General features: G+C 45.3%; 1 protein-coding gene across 2 annotated transcripts in view; it reads right to left on the minus strand.

Moving 5' to 3' along the window:
- Positions 1 to 3,288: 3,288 nt before the first annotated feature.
- TP73 (tumor protein p73) overlaps positions 3,289 to 17,955 on the minus strand; it is a 109,555-nt gene continuing 94,888 nt past the window's right edge. The window contains exons 8-12 of one of the 2 annotated variants that reach the window (XM_063145375.1): positions 13,829 to 13,953; positions 10,919 to 11,073; positions 6,698 to 6,830; positions 4,967 to 5,060; positions 3,289 to 3,940 (exon numbers count right to left, since the gene is read on the minus strand). In XM_063145375.1, coding sequence (XP_063001445.1) covers positions 3,620 to 3,940; positions 4,967 to 5,060; positions 6,698 to 6,830; positions 10,919 to 11,073; positions 13,829 to 13,953 — 828 coding nt within the window. In that variant the 3' untranslated portion in view covers positions 3,289 to 3,619. The remainder of the gene's footprint in view (positions 3,941 to 4,966; positions 5,061 to 6,697; positions 6,831 to 10,918; positions 11,074 to 13,828; positions 13,954 to 17,955) is intronic. The other variant, XM_063145376.1, reaches the window with a different exon arrangement.

Consider the following 17,955-nt stretch of genomic DNA (forward strand, 5'->3'; position numbering starts at 1 on the left):
GCCCCTTATTCAACTTGGTTTCCCATTTGTGTATAGCCATCCAGGTTTGAAAAAGGTCCCTGGCTAAGTGCCCTCAGTAAGCCCATCCTATGGGTTCATTTTGTGGGGTGGGGGCTGACCATGTAGTGCAGCACAGCACGAGATTATTTTTCATTTATTTTAATCTATAAGGAGCAGCAGAGCTGCTGTGGGTGGCATACTCTCAGGATCTGCCATTTGGTTTTCCTACAATGACTTGGACATTCCATTGGTCCAGGGTATTATAGGAAAACCAAAATGGCACCCACCACAAAAACAACATGGTGGAACCCACTGGCAGCTATCTTTGTTACCCCACAATTCATTGAGGGAATACCAAAATAGCAACCTCTCGCTAAATTGGAGCTCAATTCTCCTTTAAGTTGGGTAAGGGTAAGCTTGTTTCTTCGTTGTGGGTAGTGCCAGGGTCTGGTGACCCAGCAACTACCCAAAGACGCTACATGCAAATTCCGGGCCTGCTTTACTACACAGTTTTCAGCTCTTTTGGATATGAGGCAAGCAGACTTGTGATTGCAACTTTGGACAGCTTAATGTGGGTCATGCAAAGTAGTAAGCCTGTGTCTCTGGGTAGAATAAACATATTATGATCTGAGGTGTTCTTTAAAAATTTAACAAAACATTTACCCTTGCCTTGCAAGGGTTTTAAAATAAAAACAATATTAAAAAGGGTAATAAAATTCTACTTGGATACTGCCTCAGGATGACCAATGTATAGACTGCAAACCAACAAAGACTGGGAAAGGACAGCAACATACATAGATCACTCTCTCACACACACACACACACACACACCACCGCAAAGGATCACTGTCTAGGGATGCAGGATAATTTCATTTCTGTTTGCATGACCTGTTTGCAGCCCCAAACATGAACGCATGGAGGTGAGCTATTCTCAGAGCATTTTTGTGATTTCCTGAACATGTGTTTGCATTGCAAAATAAGCATTTGTGCAAGGGCACACTCCCAAAAAACGCACACATGCATATTTCCTAAAAAAAATTGCATTTTCACACTTTAGCTTAAGGGGGAAAATGCAAATTTTCAATCCCAAAAAATGTGCACTTTTAGAAATGCACACTTTCCCGAACTGGAAAATGTGCATTTTCCCTGCTGATAACAAGTAGTTGCTCACATTCAGGAACATGAACAAAGTGAACCAAGCCTCAAGCAGGAACCCAAAGAGCCTCAACAATAGGGTGACCAACTGTCAGGATTTCCCCGGATTTGTCCTGGTTTTTGTTCTTTCCATGGTGTCAGGGGGGATTTTCTATAATTTTCAATAATGTCCTGGAATGACACACCTTCCCCTTTAAGGCTGCCATTAGCATGGCAGGAGGGAATGACATGCTTTCTTGAGGCACATCATTCCCCCACCCCGAGCTCCAATTGAGGTCTTAAAAGGGAAAGTGGGTCATTCATGGACATTATAGAAAAGGCCCCAATTGGAGTGGATGGTGGTGGTACAGAATGAAATCCTTTCCCCTCCTCCACTCCAATCGGGTTCTTTAAGGTGGCGGGGGAATAACGTACTTTCTGCAGGACTCAGAAAGCTGCTTCCCCACACACACACACTAGGTGTCCTCTTTTTTGGTTTCCCAAATATGGTCACCCTACTCAACAAGCCTGAATATCACATATTTGCCCACCTGTATCAAGTGCCAGATGTCACTGCTCATAAACCCTTTTTTAAGGGGAATGCCCCCCTCCAAGTTTGCTGCATGGAAATGGGATGACAATTGTGTGCGTTTTTCTGACCCCCTAGATCAGATTTGCAGGCTCAGTACAAACAGTAGGAACCTGGCCTTCTGCCTTTGTCTGAGCAACAGTTCGGGACATTCTGGCTGTTGTTACCGACAGGGAGATTGAGCTGGTGAACATAGTCTTGTAATCAAAATCTGCTTCTATGCATTTGAAGTCAGGTAAATTGGATCTGCTGGGAAGAAGCAGTCGGATTAAAGCTGAGATGTGTAGCAATGATACCAGTGGGTATCTTAATTCAATGTCAATTTACCCAAATGCAATTTTGGAGGTAGGGGTGGGGCGGGAAGGAGAGAGGAATGGTTAAACAAATACTTTTCAAGTGTTCAGTATACCTGGTGGAGCTATCCTTCTAATTAATGCCCCAGATTTTGTTATGAAGTGATTGGTACATATAGATTTGCACAATCCTCTGTGATTGTGTTTGTGGGCTTTGTGGATGTGAGAATGAAAGGAAGGGGGATAAGAAAGGAGTAGGAATTGTGCATTAGCGAAGTGGCCAGGGGTGGTGGCGTTAGCTCAATGGAAGAGGACGTGCTTTGCCTGCAGAAGGTCCCAGGCTCAATCCCTGGGATCACCAGCTGAAAACTGAATCTAGTGGGCAAGATCTCTGCCTACATACCTTTCATGATTCATACCCTTGGAGAATCAGTACTCAGAGCTAGACATTCGCTGGTGCAAACAATTTAACAACTAAAAAGAGTGATCCCTCAGGAAGCAACATTTTGCACCCATTCAATAAAATACGCACAATACAACCCTCCACCACCAAAGCATAACTTTTACTTTGAAATTGAGGAAATGCTACTCTTTTATGGGGCTAACAGGTGAGAAATGGCACGAAACTATATATAGAATCCATCCACACGCACAAGATAAAAGCTATGGCTTTTTGACAGTTCTCTTAGGAATATAATCCAAAGACCAAAACAATTATTTGGATTTTATGATATGGGAACCTATTGACTGTACAAACATTTGAGAGGGGCGGTTTCTTGATAGGACAGAGAAAGAAGGACCAAATCGTTATGCTTTCTTGGTGGCGGGGGACGACGACGATGGGGGAGGACTTTTGCACATCTATCAACTCTTTATAGAATAGCTTACACAGAAAATAAATCTAACAACGACATGGCAAGTACGTATATACAATGTGTTCAGAGAGTTGCCTCTCTATGCAAGGGTTCCATCTATCTAATATGAACATCGCTTGGAATCGTCAAATTATAAAAAGCTTTTTTCCCCATTCTATAAAGAACTGTAGAAAACAAACACTTTTTTGGCAGTCCGTTAAGTAAAAGAAGTTCTTAAATGGTCTCATACCAAGCAGCCAAGGAGACCTCCCAAGAAAAGGGAGGTGTCATGTAGGGATAACCCCATTTTCACTGAAGAAATGAATGCAGGGGCTCAGCCATCTCTCATTAGATGGATGAAAGGGACACAGATGATCCTTAATTAATGAAAGCTGGTTCTTTACATTGTGGTCAAATTTGACACAGGTGTGTTACACCTGCAACATACCAGTAGGTTTTAACCAATCCATGTTCTGCTGCTGGATACAACCCGCAAATAACTACAGCCTGTTTCTTCTTTTGAATTCCCTGGCATGGCAATAATAAATACCATTCTTCTTAGAAAGGTATGTAGGAATGCACTGTGCTCAAAGTTCCACTGCACAACTGTAATTTTCCGCCACCAGCACTGAAAAATACTTTTGGTGGCTACCCAAGGGCTCATTTCTTCCTGGCTTTCATGCCAAATACCTTTCAGTTCCTGATAGTTTCCCTCTTAGTTCATTGGCTGCCTGCTCCTATGGTCGCACTCAGTTGATTTCTCCCTCTGTGAACTCCTCTTTGATGGACTGTTTGCGGGACTTACAGTCTGGTAGGTCAAAGCCAAAGTCTGCCCACTCATCAGCCCCACTGCGGTTCGGGATAGTGATGGTGTGGCGCACACGGAAGTGCACGGCTTCCATGACACGTTGTCGTTGCAGCTCACCAGATGTCCCAATGGAAATGGTAGAGGCATTGCTGCTGGAGCGGATGAGCTGCTGAGCTCCATAATCATGAGTCTGTTTCAGTTCCTGGAGACCCCTCCAGATGATCATACGGTACTGCTCTGGGATCTTCAGTGCTCCAAGATCCTACAACCGCATCACAGAGTTCAATTAAAAACTGGATGAGCTACAACAACTGATGGCAACCATTCCAAACAACAAATATTTTATTTATTTATTTATTTATTTATTTATTTATTTATTTCATTTCTATACCTCTCTGGGCAGTTCACAAAAATTAAAAACATTCAAACATTCAAAGTATAAAACCGTAATATAAAATATAATATAAAAGCTCAACCAGATACTATGGAGTAGCTCTGACATAGAAGAAGAGTTGTAAGCTTACATTGAGGACTGTGTGAACTCTACGCGTGGTGAACCACATCTGGCACCTAGAAAACTCTGCAGTGCAGATACGTTCTGCTAATGAAGTCCTCTGTACATGTTTAGGGGAACTCAACCCAAGGTATCAATTTTTATTTTTATTTTCAAAATGAAGTTGGCAGCCTTATTTTGAATATGTTTGCATCAGAGGTGTTTTACCCCTCTTCTATAACACAGGCTTTTTTTATAGCGTTAAATGATTTATGCCTTGAAATGTGCCTGTAGTGTCCACACATCAAATGATTTGCTGTAGATTTAAAGCATAGATCCCTATTTCTTCTTTTTTTGTAAATGCGCAACTTACAGGATTCCTGCATTGAGCAGGGGGTTGGACTCGATGGCCTTATAGGCCCCTTCCATCTCTATGATTCTAAAGGCCAGAATAAGAATGAAGAATTCCATTATTTAGTTGCTGGAGGTAAGGGGATTCAATTGCAAAAGCGTGTCTGTTTCGTTAAGTACTCTAAAAATAAGGCAAAATGGAAAGGAAAGGAAGGGGGGAAAACATTTTTTCTGACACTCCAAAATAGCATCGGGAGAAGCCATACTGGTACTGGTGAAACTTCAATCCCTCCCCCTCAAACTCTGTCTACTGGCAAGGTTCTGTTCTACTCATTTTCATACATGACACTGATGAGATAGCTACATCAATGCCCTGAGAGAGAGAGAGACAGACAGACAGACAGAGCATGGAGTAAAAAAAAACTTCTCAGAAAGTGTATTTACCTCCAGGGTTAAGTTCTGCAGGTGATAAAGAGTCTGTAACCCTTGTGAAGTGAAATAGTCAATGCAGTTTGAGCACCCCAAACCTGTTAAAAAACTGCAGAAGAAGAAGAAGAATATATATATGGAAAATAAAGCCAATGTTAAGTTCTGAGGTACTCTAGCGGCACACTCCTCCTACACAAGTCTGCTCAGAAGTAAGTCCCATTGAGTTCAACGGGACTTATTCCGAGCTCACTGTGCATAACAGGGACAGGGAACTAGTGTCCCTCTAGCTGTTGTTGACTACAATTCCCAGTGGTCAGGGAGGAGGGGAAATGTAGCCCAATGACAGCTGGTGTGCTACAGCTTCCCCACCCCACCCCAGAGCAATATTTGATCATCATTTGTTGAACAAGAGGAGACAGAAAGACAATCAGCTAGCAAAACTCAAGGCTGTGACAAGGAGAGGACATAGAGTGGGTGTGGGTGGGAGACACGCTCTGGTGCCATCAGGTTTATAAAAGGCTTTTATTGGTATCCAAGAAGCTTCTTGGATACCAATAAAAGCCTTTTATAAATATGTCAGCACCAGAGCTTGTCTCCCACCCACACCCAATATTTGGTGCTTTTTTCCCTCCCATTCTCACATGAGGACATAGGGTGGCCATGTTGCCTACTTTATAGAGGACAGTCCTCCATTTTAAGGAGTCTTGTTTTAAGGGCTGTCCAGTCAAAGTCAACTTTAACAATAGAGTGCCATCACAAGGAAGAGCAGGGATGCCTTGACGTTGCCCATCAACAGTTAGCACCAGGACAGAAGACTGAGCAGTAGGCCCAGAGGCCACCTGGTACCACATCCCCCACTGCAGTGAGTTGCATCATATTTCTATTTAAATTCTGATCGTTATTTCTAAATTTGCATCTGCACATATAAATTACCATATGTAAATTTTATGCAAATATGTGTCATGTTGTGTGTATGGGGGGAGGAGATCCATAAGAGGCCACCCTAGGAGGAAGTTCTTTAGTGCAAGCTTCTCTCACTCCAAATGGGATCACATTTTGGGGGCACTTTAATTACCAAATAGACCTGTATCTATAAACCATCTTGTTTCCTTTGAGATGAGAAGACAAATTTGCAAACTGGAAAGTGTTTTTTTGTCTACTCTCCCTCCCACTGCCTCCTCCCACCCCACACCAAATGGAGCAGCATGACTCCTGATGCAGAACTAGTAAACCAGTTGCTACAGAGGATAGTGCAAGGTTAAATAGGGTGACCAACTGTCAGGATTTCCCCGGATTTGTCCTGTTTTTTGTTCTTTCCATGGTGTCGGGGGATTTTCTATAATTTTCAATAATGTCCTGGAATGACACAACTTCCTCTTTAAGGCTGCCATTAGCATGGCAGGAGGGAGTGACATGCTTTCTTGAGGCACATCATTCCCCCACCCTGAGCTCCAATTGAGCTCTTAAAGGGAAAGTGGGTCATTCGTGGACATTATAGAAAAGGCCCCAATTGGAGTGGATGGTGGTGGTGCAGAATGAAATCCTTTCCCCTCCTCCACTCCAATCGGGGTCTTTAAGGTGGCGGGGGAATATCGTACTTTCTGCAGGACTCAGAAAGCTGCTTCCCCCCCCACACACTAGGTGTCCTCTTTTTTGGTTTCCCAAATATGGTCACCCTAGGTTAAAACAACAGGAGACATCGCTGAATTACCCCAAACTGAGTCACGTAGTGATTGCCTCCCCTACCTGACAAGGCTTGGGTCTGGGTTGTAGGGTGGAGGGGGAGTGCAATGCGACCCCGAGACCATCGCCTGTGAGGAGTGACCGCCATTCATTTCTCCGTTGGACTGCATGGTGTGGCTGTTCAGCATTCCTGGCCCTGGGATTAAGAAACAGCAGCAAGACTGCATAGTGTACTTCAAGTATATCTCCAGTATGAGCCTAGACACATTAACTTAGAATAGGTCTTGCTGTTCCCAATGGGATTTACTTGGGAAATGTGCATGAAGCGAGTAAGGCGGCATAAAGACTGCAGCCTTAGAGTGTGAAGGTCTTCCCCGAGTCCGAATCATCTACACTAACCTTTTACTATAAAGCAGAAAGCCCATTATCTAAAGCAACCCAGACATCTCCTCTCTGATCTAGATTTTCCTTTATAATTATCAAACAAGGAGGATACCTCCCACCTCCCCTGGTAGCTCTACGCAGTACTAAGCACTGCGCATTGTACTCTACGCAGTACTAAGCACTGCAATGACTGTGCATTGGTTGAATCATAGAAGTGGGAGGGACTTCAAGAGTCATCAAACCTAACCCCCTGATGATGCAGGTAAAACTACAGCATGTCAACCAGCCTCTGCTTGAAAATCTTCACAGCAACTATTCTGTGAGAGCAACCACAGCTCTCTCTCAAGATCCCAAACGTGCCCACTGGCCCCCAAAGGTTGGAATATTGAGTGTTGTGGGTACTCTGAAAAAATAGCTGCCGTAAAGTTGCCCATTCACAAAATGGCCACCATGGTAGGTGTGGCCTGACAGAAAACATCCATTTCCCATAAGGGAAACTGGTGTAGATAAAGGAAAACTCACTTGCCCAAGAAGCTAACTAAAATGTGATAGCCTAAGAGTTACTTAGAGAAAGAACAGGATAAAAATATGGTGGTGTTTAAAAGTATAAAATTTTAACTGGTGTCGTGAGCACTTCATGTTTCAACTACGCTGTTTGCCTCTGATTCCTCTAACAGTTTGCTCCCTCCGGATCTTGAGCTTCGGATCCTAATGCTGTTTGAAAAGCTATGCCTTCTGAAATTCCCTTTTCTACACAACTACTAAAGTTGCAAAGGTCCAGTCCTCACCCTATCAGTAGATGCGGACCTATTTGACCTGGATACAAGTCTGCCGGCATCCCTATGTAAGCCTCTCTGAGTTATCTCAAGTGGCAGCTGGCAGAATGTAGCCTGGGATACAGTGATAGGTCTCTGGGTGAGTTACAGAAGATTAAAAAGTGGTTTTGACTCCCAATAGTTTAACCATAGCAAATAGAAAAACAACAGCATCAGCTCTCTGCCAGGCTGAGAGATAAGAAGGCCTGGAAAAACCCCAGAAAATTTCTGGAAAAAACTGTTTCCCCCCTCATTTTTTTCTGAAGCCTTTTTTGTCCGTCCCCCCCAAAATGAAGAAAAACGGATTATGGGATGTTTTATTTTAGCATGATGAATAAAATGTTTAAGACAAGGTGTTCAGATATTTACTTCGCCAAATGATTTCTAAAAACTATGTACAGTATCCGATTATTACAATTTCTGTGCACTGAGGACAAGCAAGTCCTAGGTTGCAAACTGAGACTACAACTCTCAAATGCAAGAGCAAGATGCATTTCTGCCTCTAGGGGGCAGCACTGCCACTGAAGCAGAGACTGAAACTGAGAGTGATGGCTATAGGTCTGAAAAGGAGTCTGATTAAATTTCATGCATATTCATTGAATCTTGGTCCGCCCTTTTTCTCAGTTCTTTTTGTGGGAATGGGTTCTTTATATCTTAACACTGGAGGACTAGTGGAGACATAAATAATTTTCTTTGGTACTAATGGTGGTTTCTTCTTCTGTTGTTGTTTTAAATTGTTTTTTGCCTGCTCCTCATAAACTGGCAGAACCAAAGAGGTTGCTTGTAGCTCCATTTGATACAAAAAAAAGTTAAAAAAAAAGTAAACTAAATTTGTAAAAATTGTTTGAATACACTGTACTTTCAATATACCAAATGTAATAATTTTATGCCAAACCAACTTGGACATAATTACATTTTATGTTCTTAAAGTAACAATGTGACTTTCAATCTGTAAAAAGTGCTAATACTGCATTATTTCAATTTTCCCAAAATTTCTCATTTCCCCCCAAAACCCACACCCTGGAAAAAATGGGGTGGGTGGGTTTCCCCATGGCTTCAAAATTTCCAGAAATTTTACCGCTCTAGCCAGGCGTAGTCTTATGCTAGCTGTTTATCTCTCAGCTTCAGTGCTTCTCATTTGTAATATATGAGCATTGTTGTCTATGGTCACTATTGGATAAGACTGGAGCGCCTGAAACATCCCCTTTCCCAGTGCGATGGCCATTGGGATAACCAGCAGAGGGAGGACATTGCGGGAACCATAGAGTGGAGAGGGGTAAGTAAACCACAGTGCGCCGCATGCTTACCGGTCGTGTGACTGGCACATGCATCCAGGGGCCCTTCCACACGCCGTAGTGAAGGCGCCTGCATGCGCCCCAACTACGGCCCCAAAACGATAGTGTGTACCTGTAGCCTGAAGAGACGGAGGCAACGGCGGCTGGGGAATCCGGGCGCGTCCTTGCCGCTGCCTCCCCGCCGGCCTCCTGCTGCCGGGTTAAGAGCGACCCGGGTCGGAGAGCTCAGCTTCCGCTTCCGCCGAACTCTCCAACCTGGGTGGCTCTTACCCCAGCAGCAGGAGGCCGGCGGGGAGGCGGCAGCGGCGGCGGCAAGGACGCACCTGGATTCCCCAGCCGCCTCCGCCTCCCCGCCGGCCTCCTGCTGCCGGGGTAAGAGCGACCCGGGTCGGAGAGCTCGGCCTCTGCCGAGCTCTCCGACCCGGGTCGCTCTTACCCCGGCAGCAGGAGGCCGGCGGCAGCGGCGGCGGCAGACACGCCCGGATTACCCAGCCGCCGCCGCCTCCTCCGTCTCTTCAGGCTACAGGTACACACTATCGTTTTGGGGCCGTAGTTGGGGCGCATGCAGGCGCCTTCACTACGGCGTGTGGAAGGGCCCATGGTTTTCCTTCCCCTCCCCATTCCTTAGTTTTCCTACCCACCCTCCTGCAGGTTTTGTGTGAATGGCCAAAGTAGGACTGATGCTGTGGCTAAAGGAAATGATTAATGCTTCTCTGCAAGAGGGAACTGTTTCCTCTTGCTTAAAAGATGCAGTAATAAGACCTCCTGTCTAGCTATAGGACAGTCTCAAATGTGCCTTGGTGATTAAGAAGCATTGCAATTCGGAAAACATCTGGAGGAAACTGATAATTTTGACCCATTTCAATCAGGCTTTCAGCTGGGATATCAGTCTTGGTGGTTGACCTGTGTTGGGAACTGGATGGGGGAGTGGATCTCTTGATGACTTTCATACCATCAACTCTGGGATTGTTCTAGGCCGCCTAGCAAGGCTGGGCCTTGGAGGTCCTGTTCTGCAGTGTTGGGCTGTGTCCAGAAGGTGGTGCTGGAGGGGGGGTTACTGTTTGACTCCATGGCAGCTGGCCTGTGGTGTCTCACAAGGCTCCACCCCCTCCAAAACCATTATACCAGCAACAGTAGCAGCCATTCCAGTAGCCAGAGGAGAAGAAGGTTCCCCTAGGTTTGGCAGTGAGTAAGCTTTTACCATCATGCTTGCTTGCCTTATACCACATGTTACTTAATATTTACATGAAATGACTAGAAGAGGTCATTTGGAGTAAGATGCCACCAATATGCTGATAATACCAAGCTCTATTGCTCTTTGTCACCTAACATTAAGGAAGCAGCTGAAACCCTTGAACATTGCCTAGGTTCAATAATGGGTTGGATGAGGCTGAACAAGGTCAGCTTAAACCCAGGTCTTGTTGGCCAGTAGAAAGCATGTCCTGGAAAGGGGTGTGCTCACCCCGAAGGATCAAGCCCATAGCTTGGGTGTGCTCCTTGACCCTACGCTCTCCCTGGATCTTCAGACAGCAGTGATGGCAAGAAGTGCATTTACACAATTAGGCTTGGTGTGCCAGCTGTGACCCTTCCTGAATCGGTTTGACCTGGCCACAATTATCCATGCCTAGGTTACATCGCATTTGCATTGCAGTGTGCTCTACATGGGGCTACCCTTGAAAAGTGTCCCAAAGGCGATCCCGCAAGCCTGAAGTCTGTCCACGTCTGTTCTAAAGGAAAAGCAGGACATAACGTCATGACATATTTCTCGTCAGTTGCATTAAGTGCTTTACCCATGGGCCCGAGGTTTGGCCCAGTGCCAGGGCCATGCTGTGGAGGCTGCCCGACAAGCTGATTCACGGATGGCAGTTTGTTGATCCCTCCTGGGTGGAGCTTGCTCATCGGCGATAGTACTGGGCCATACGAAGAAGGAGGCTGAAGGTGAGTCCTGCTCAGAAATAGAACCAACAGTCAGCAGAAACGAAACCTACCAAGGGACACCAAAGGCCTGTGTCCAACTCTACAGACCTCTATTTGAAGGGCGTCATTCGCTGTTTGGATGGCCGTTCAAGCCAAGTCTGGTTTAAAAATAAAGAACCCTAGGAAGAGAGAGCAGCAGGGGCCTTGAGGTTGCCCACCGACACGTGGACAGCAGACTGAGCAGGCACATGGGGCTCACCTGGTCACCACTATGGTGAGGACTATGGTACTTCAATTTAAATTATTGTCCTTATTTCTAAATGTGCATCTATTATTATTATTATTATTATTATTATTATTATTATTATTATTATTATTATATTTATTTGTATCCCGCCTTTTGCCCAATGCTGGGCCTCAAGGCGGCCTTACAAAGTTTAAAATATACATTGGGGGGGGGAGGGAAACAAAACCATAAACAATTAAAAAATACACAACAAAATTATAAAACATTAACATAGATGGAGGGCTGGATTATTCTCCAAAGGCCTGCTGGAACAAAAAAGTTTTAGCCTGCTTCCGAAAGCCCGTCAAGGAGGGAGCCAGTCTATCTTCCCCAGGAAGAGCGTTCCAGAGCACCGGAGCAGCCAACGAGAAGGCCCTCTCCCATGTTCCCACCAAGCATGCCTGCGAAGAAGGTGGGACTAAAAGAAGGGCTTCTCCAGAAGATCTCAAAGCACGGGCAGGCTCATAAGGGAGAATACGTTCTTTCAAATAACCTGGACCCGAACCATATAGAGCTTTATAGGTCATCTATCTATCTGTCATCTATTTATTACCTAGAATGTACAAATTTAATGCAAATTGTAGTCCCACTTCGTCCTCTTTTTTGGGTGACATGTAAGTGGACACCCTACCTGGATCCTTGGGTAATGTTAAGTGTGGGCTTAACATTAAGAAATGTCTGTTGTTTTCAACCTTGACATGGCTTCCTTTCTCTTTAGACTATACTGATTTTGTGACGAGCTCACCACCTGCCCAGATTACAGCTGGGGTCATCTCACATTCACCAGCTTACTTTGGGCTCTCAAATTCATTGGACAAAGAGAGGGTTGCTTGTAAGCTGGACGTGAGTTGAACTGCTCACAGGCTGAAGTAGCAAGAAAGAGTAGGCGACATTTGGAAGCAAAATAAAACAACTGCATTAGTTTCCCTGCTCCTCAAACCTTTGGTAAAAAGATTTGTTCCAAAGAACAGAAGTGGACTGTCTAAGAATGGGATTCCAGAGGGGAAGTGACAGCACAGTTCTCCTCTTTGGACATTATGGTAACTGTTGGATACATGTATAAGCAATGGTAGCAGGGTAGTGGGGCAGAAGGGTATGGCTTACCACCAGGGCTGGCTCTGGGTTTGGGGGAGCTCTCCGTAAATTGCCCTCAGAGAACAGAAGAAAAGGCTGCTGGAAGAAACCAAAGGCCCAGCATCCTGGCAGGATCTACACTACAGCTTTTAAACGGTTTATAAAAGTAGTGACAACTGTTGAGGCCCAGGACACACTCCCTATACGGTCTTCAAAACGCTTTCAAAGGGTTATATCCTGCCTAGTGTAGATCTGGCCCTTGTTTCACACTGGGGTGGCTCCTGCACCTCTATAGTTGTATGGAAGAGGGAATTTCAGCAATTTCATGCAAGCTATACTTCACCTGCTGACATTCCCTCTCCCATCCATAGAATCATAGAATCATAGAATAGCAGAGTTGGAAGGGGCCTACAAGGCCATCGAGTCCAACCTCCTGCTCAATGCAGGAATCCACCCTAAAGCATCCCTGACAGAGGGTTGTCCAGCTGCCCCTTGTAGGCTTCTAGTGTGGGAGAGCCCACCACCTCCCTAGGTAACTGATTCCACCGTCGCACTGCTCTAACAGTCAGGAAGTTTTTCCTGATGTCCAGCCGGAATCTGGCTTCCTTTAACTTGAGCCCGTTATTCCGTGTCCTGCACTCTGGGAGGATCGAGAAGAGATCCTGGCCCTCCTCTGTGTGACAACCTTTCAAGTATTTGAAGAGTGCTATCATGTCTCCCCTCAATCTTCTCTTCTCCAGGCTAAACATGCCCAGTTCTTTCAGTCTCTCTTCACAGGGCTTTGTTTCTAGACCCCTGATCATCCTGGTTGCCCTCTTCTGCAAAATCCACTTTTGCATCTGTCCACTCTATTTTCCAGCTTGGCCAGCCAGATGTTCTTGGGCAACCCACAAGCAGAGCATGAAGGCAGTAGCTAGGCTTCCGCATTTTGGCTGGCCATGGGGAGTGCAATAAGTGCTAGACCTCACCCCAACTTTGGAGCTACACAGGTCGGCAAGGATTGCACAACAAGCCTTGCCCCTTGCTCAGCTCTGAGGTTCGATTGAAGGCTGTGGGTTGTGTGGCCACTGCACTGCTATACACAGCCAAACCGGCAAGCCCAGTTGTTGGATGGGCTTCCTGCTTTGTTATAGGAAATGAGCAGCAGGGGGCTTTTGTGGATGCTGCACTGTTTTGGTGTGCATCAGCAGCACAGGGCCAAACCAGCAAGCTTGGGGCCGCCCTTCCCAGCTTCATGGCAATTCAATAGAGACAAACTAGTGGGCTAGGAGGAGTGGCAAGAAACAGTAGTAGCTCATTAGGGATCGATGGTGTGCACGCTGAGACCTCAGCAGTTGGTTGAGGATATTAACCTCCAATGCTGGCCTGATCCACCCACTTTGATGAAACCCTTTACAGAACGGGAGGACCACTTTGGACTTACTGGCGCTGCAGGAGCTGCTGCTGTTGCTGACGATAAGAGTCAACCAACTGCTGGGGGACCAGTTCGACCAGCTCTAGGCTTTCCTTGATCTTCATCAGTATCTCGAAGTTCTCTCGGCCACGAACCTGAATTGTGAGAGAACAAGCTTCAGATCTGATTTTGACATAGAATCATAGAATAGTAGAGTTGGATGGACCCTATAAGGCTATCGAGTCCAACCCCCTGCTCAGTGCAGGAATCCGCATTAAAGCATACCTGTCAGGTGGTTGTCCAGCTGCCTCTTGAAGACCTCCAGTGTGGGAGAGCCCACGGCCTCCCTAGGTAACTGATTCCATTGTCATACTGCTCTAACAGTCAGGAAGTTTTTTCTGATGTCGAGCTGGAATCTGGCTTCCTGTAACTTGAGCCTGTTATTCCGTATCCTGCACTCTGGGATGATCGAGAAGAGATCCTGGCCCTCCTCTGTGTGATAACCTTTTAAGGATTTGAAGAGTGCTCTCATGTCTCCCCTCCATCTTCTCTTCTCCAGGCTCAACATGCCCAGTTCTTTCAGTCTCTCTTCATAGGGCTTTGTTTCCAGACCCCTGATCATCCTGGTTGCCCACCTCTGAACACGCTCCAGCTTGTCTGCGTCCTTCTTGAATTGTGGAGCCCAGAACTGGACGCAATACTCTAGATGAGGCCTAACCAGGGCCGAATAGAGAGGAACCAGTACCTCACGTGATTTGGAATCTGGCTTCCTGTAACTTGGCCCCATTATTCCCTGTCCTGCACTCTGGAATGTCCGAGAAGAAATCTTGGCCCTCCCCTATGTGCCAACCTTTCCAATATTTGAACAGTGCCATCATGTGCTCAATCAGTGCTCAGTCTTCTCTTCTCCAGGCTAAACATGCCCAAACCCTCTTCTCATAGGGCTTTGTTTCCAGACCCCTGATCATCCTCATTGCCCTCCTCTGAATACGCTCCAGCTTATCTGCCTCCTTCTTGAAGTGTGGTGCCCAGAACTGGATGGAAGACTCAAGATGAAACCTAACCAGTGCCGAATAGAGGGGAAACAGTCCCTTGTGCAATTTGGAATCTATACTTCTATTAATGCAGCCCAAAATAGCATTTGCTTTTTTGCAGCCATATCACACTGGGAGATCTACACTAAGCTGGATATACTGCTTATAAATGTTTTTTTTATTGTGTATTGAGTCTTATCTTGCCACATGACGCTTGCCTTGTAATGTTGTATCGCTTACCCTTTCTGTCATTTTATTTTCTGATCTGATCCGTATAAGTCGTTGTATTTTCTCTTATGTGGCTGATTGCATCGTAAGAAACCTTCCTTTTCCCCCATATGCTTTTCCTTAGCCAATCACCTTCTTCAGGGCGTCTTTATTGTGTTTCTGCACCCAAAGTAGCAGTCGTTTTTCCTCTTTCTTGACTCCTATTCCTCTTTGCAGCCATAAACTCCCTCCCCCCTTCCATGATCTGCATATCTATGGGCATTGTTCTATATGGGTTTACTCAGAAGTAAGACTCTCTCTGTTCAATGGGCTTTCCTCAAAGGTAAGCCAGCATGTGATGTTAGCAGTTGAAATCAATGGGATTTACTTTTGTGTAAGGGAACCAGCACACCTGTAGTTCATGAACTTGAAGATGCAAGCAAGTGGGGAGGGAGACTCCAGGCAGGGTTAGTGGGTTTACTTTACTCAAAAGTAAATCCCATTGATTTCAGCTGCTAACATCACATGCTGCCCCTTGGTCTGTGCTTAGGAAAAGGGCGCAGAAAGATTCCAGCCCTCCCCTTCTCTCCCCTCCAAGCATAGACCAAGGGGCAGCAGGTCATGTTAGCAGTTGAAATCAATGGGATTTACTTTTGAGTAAAGTAAATCCCCTCACCCTGCCTGGAGGCTCTCTCCCTCCCTCCTGCTTAGGAAAAGCTCCCATGTGTAGAAAGAGGGGAAATCTTTCCACCACCACCCTTCACCGTACACATGTTACAACATACATTGTGTGGCCCAGAGTGCTGCATTCCTACCGGAGAGGAAAACGGTAAGAAACGTTTTAATACCTACGTGTGCCCAGCGACGTTTTAAATCGGTATAACATATTACGTATACTGACTGACAAAACAACGTTATATATACCAGTGTAGATCTCCCCACTGTTGGCTCATATTCGGCTTGTGATCTACAACAATTCCAAGGTCCTTCTCGTTTGTAGTATTGCTGAGCCAAGTATCCCCCGTCTTGTAAAAGAAACCGTTTGGTTTCTTTTTCCAAGGTGTAGAACTTGGCATTTATCCCTATTAAATTTCATTCTGTTGTTTTCAGCCCAGTGTTCCCGCCAATCAAGCTCAATTCGAAGTTTGCTTCTGTCTTCCAGGGTATTAGCTATCCAGGGTATTAGCTAGGTATTAGCCGTGAAAACTAAATGGATCAGTACAACCAGAGATATGTCGGTATACCAGAGCACTGGTATACCATCGGAAGATGGGACCCCCAGGTCGGAAGATGGTCAAAATGCTACTGGGGAGGAACAGAGGATAAGTTCAACTAGCCCCAGATGTGATGACGCAGCTAGCTCAAAGTCGAAAGGACGGCTAGCGGCCAACGGTGCTGGTGGTGAACGACGAACCCGATGTTCTAAAGATCAACACACCATAGGAACCTGGAACGTAAGATCTATGAGCCAGGGCAAATTGGATGTGGTTATTGGTGAGATGTCAAGATTAAATATAGATATATTGGGTGTCAGTGAACTGAAATGGACTGGAATGGGCCACTTCACATCAGATCACCACCAGATCTACTACTGTGGACAAGAGGATCACAGAAGAAATGGAGTAGCCTTCATAATTAATAATAAAGTGGCTAAAGCAGTGCTTGGATACAATCAAAAAATGATAGAATGATCTCATTTCGAATTCCGGGTAAGCCATTTAACATCACAGTGATCCAAATATATGCCCCAACCACAGATGCTGAAGAAGCAGAAGTAGATCAGTTCTATGAGGATCTGCAGCACCTACTGGATAATACACCAAAAAGAGATGTTATTTTCATTACAGGAGACTGGAATGCTAAGGTGGGCAGTCAAATGACATCTGGAATTACAGGTAAGCATGGTCTAGGAGAACAAAATGAAGCGGGACATAGGCTGATAGAATTCTGCCAGGACAACTCACTGTGCATAACAAACACTCTCTTCCAACAACCGAAAAGACGGCTTTATACATGGACTTCACCAGATGGCCAACACCGAAATCAGATTGACTACATCCTTTGCAGCCAAAGGTGGCGGACATCTATACAGACAGTAAAAACAAGACCTGGAGCTGACTGTAGTTCAGATCACGAACTTCTTATTGCACAATTTAGAATCAAACTAAAGAGAATAGGGAAGACCCACAGATCAGTTAGATATGAGCTCACTAATATTCCTAATGAATATGCAGCGGAAGTGAAGAATAGATTTAAGGGACTAGATTTAGTAGATAGGGTCCCGGAAGAACTATGGACAGAAGTTCGCAACATTGTCCAAGAGGTGGCAACAAAAAACGTCCCAAAGAAAAAGAAAACCAAGAAGGCAAGATGGCTGTCTGCTGAGACACTGGAAGTAGCCCAAGAAAAAAGGAAAGCAAGAGGCAACAGTGATAGAGGGAGATATGCCCAATTAAATGCAACATTCCAGAGATCAGCCAGAAGAGATAAGGAATTATTTTTAAACAAGCAATGTGCGGAAGTGGAAGAAGACAATAGAATAGGAAGGACAAGAGACCTCTTCCAGAAAATTAGAAACATCGGAGGTAAATTCCAGGCAAAAAAGGGTATGATCAAAAACAAAGATGGCAGGGACCTAACAGAAACAGAAGAGATCAAGAAAAGGTGGCAAGAATATACGGAAGATCTGTATAGGAAAGATAATAATATCGGGGATAGCTCAGACGGTGTGGTCAGTGAGCTAGAGCCAGACATCCTGAAGAGTGAGGTTGAATGGGCCTTAAGAAGCATTGCTAATAACAAGGCAGCAGGAGACAACGGTATCCCAGCTGAACGGTTTAAAATATTGCAAGATGATGCTGTCAAGGTGATGCATGCCATATGCCAGCAAATTTGGAAAACACAAGAACGGCCATC

The sequence above is a fragment of the Elgaria multicarinata genome, chromosome 20, assembly GCF_023053635.1.
Source record: "Elgaria multicarinata webbii isolate HBS135686 ecotype San Diego chromosome 20, rElgMul1.1.pri, whole genome shotgun sequence".
Lineage (NCBI taxonomy): Eukaryota > Metazoa > Chordata > Lepidosauria > Squamata > Anguidae > Elgaria > Elgaria multicarinata.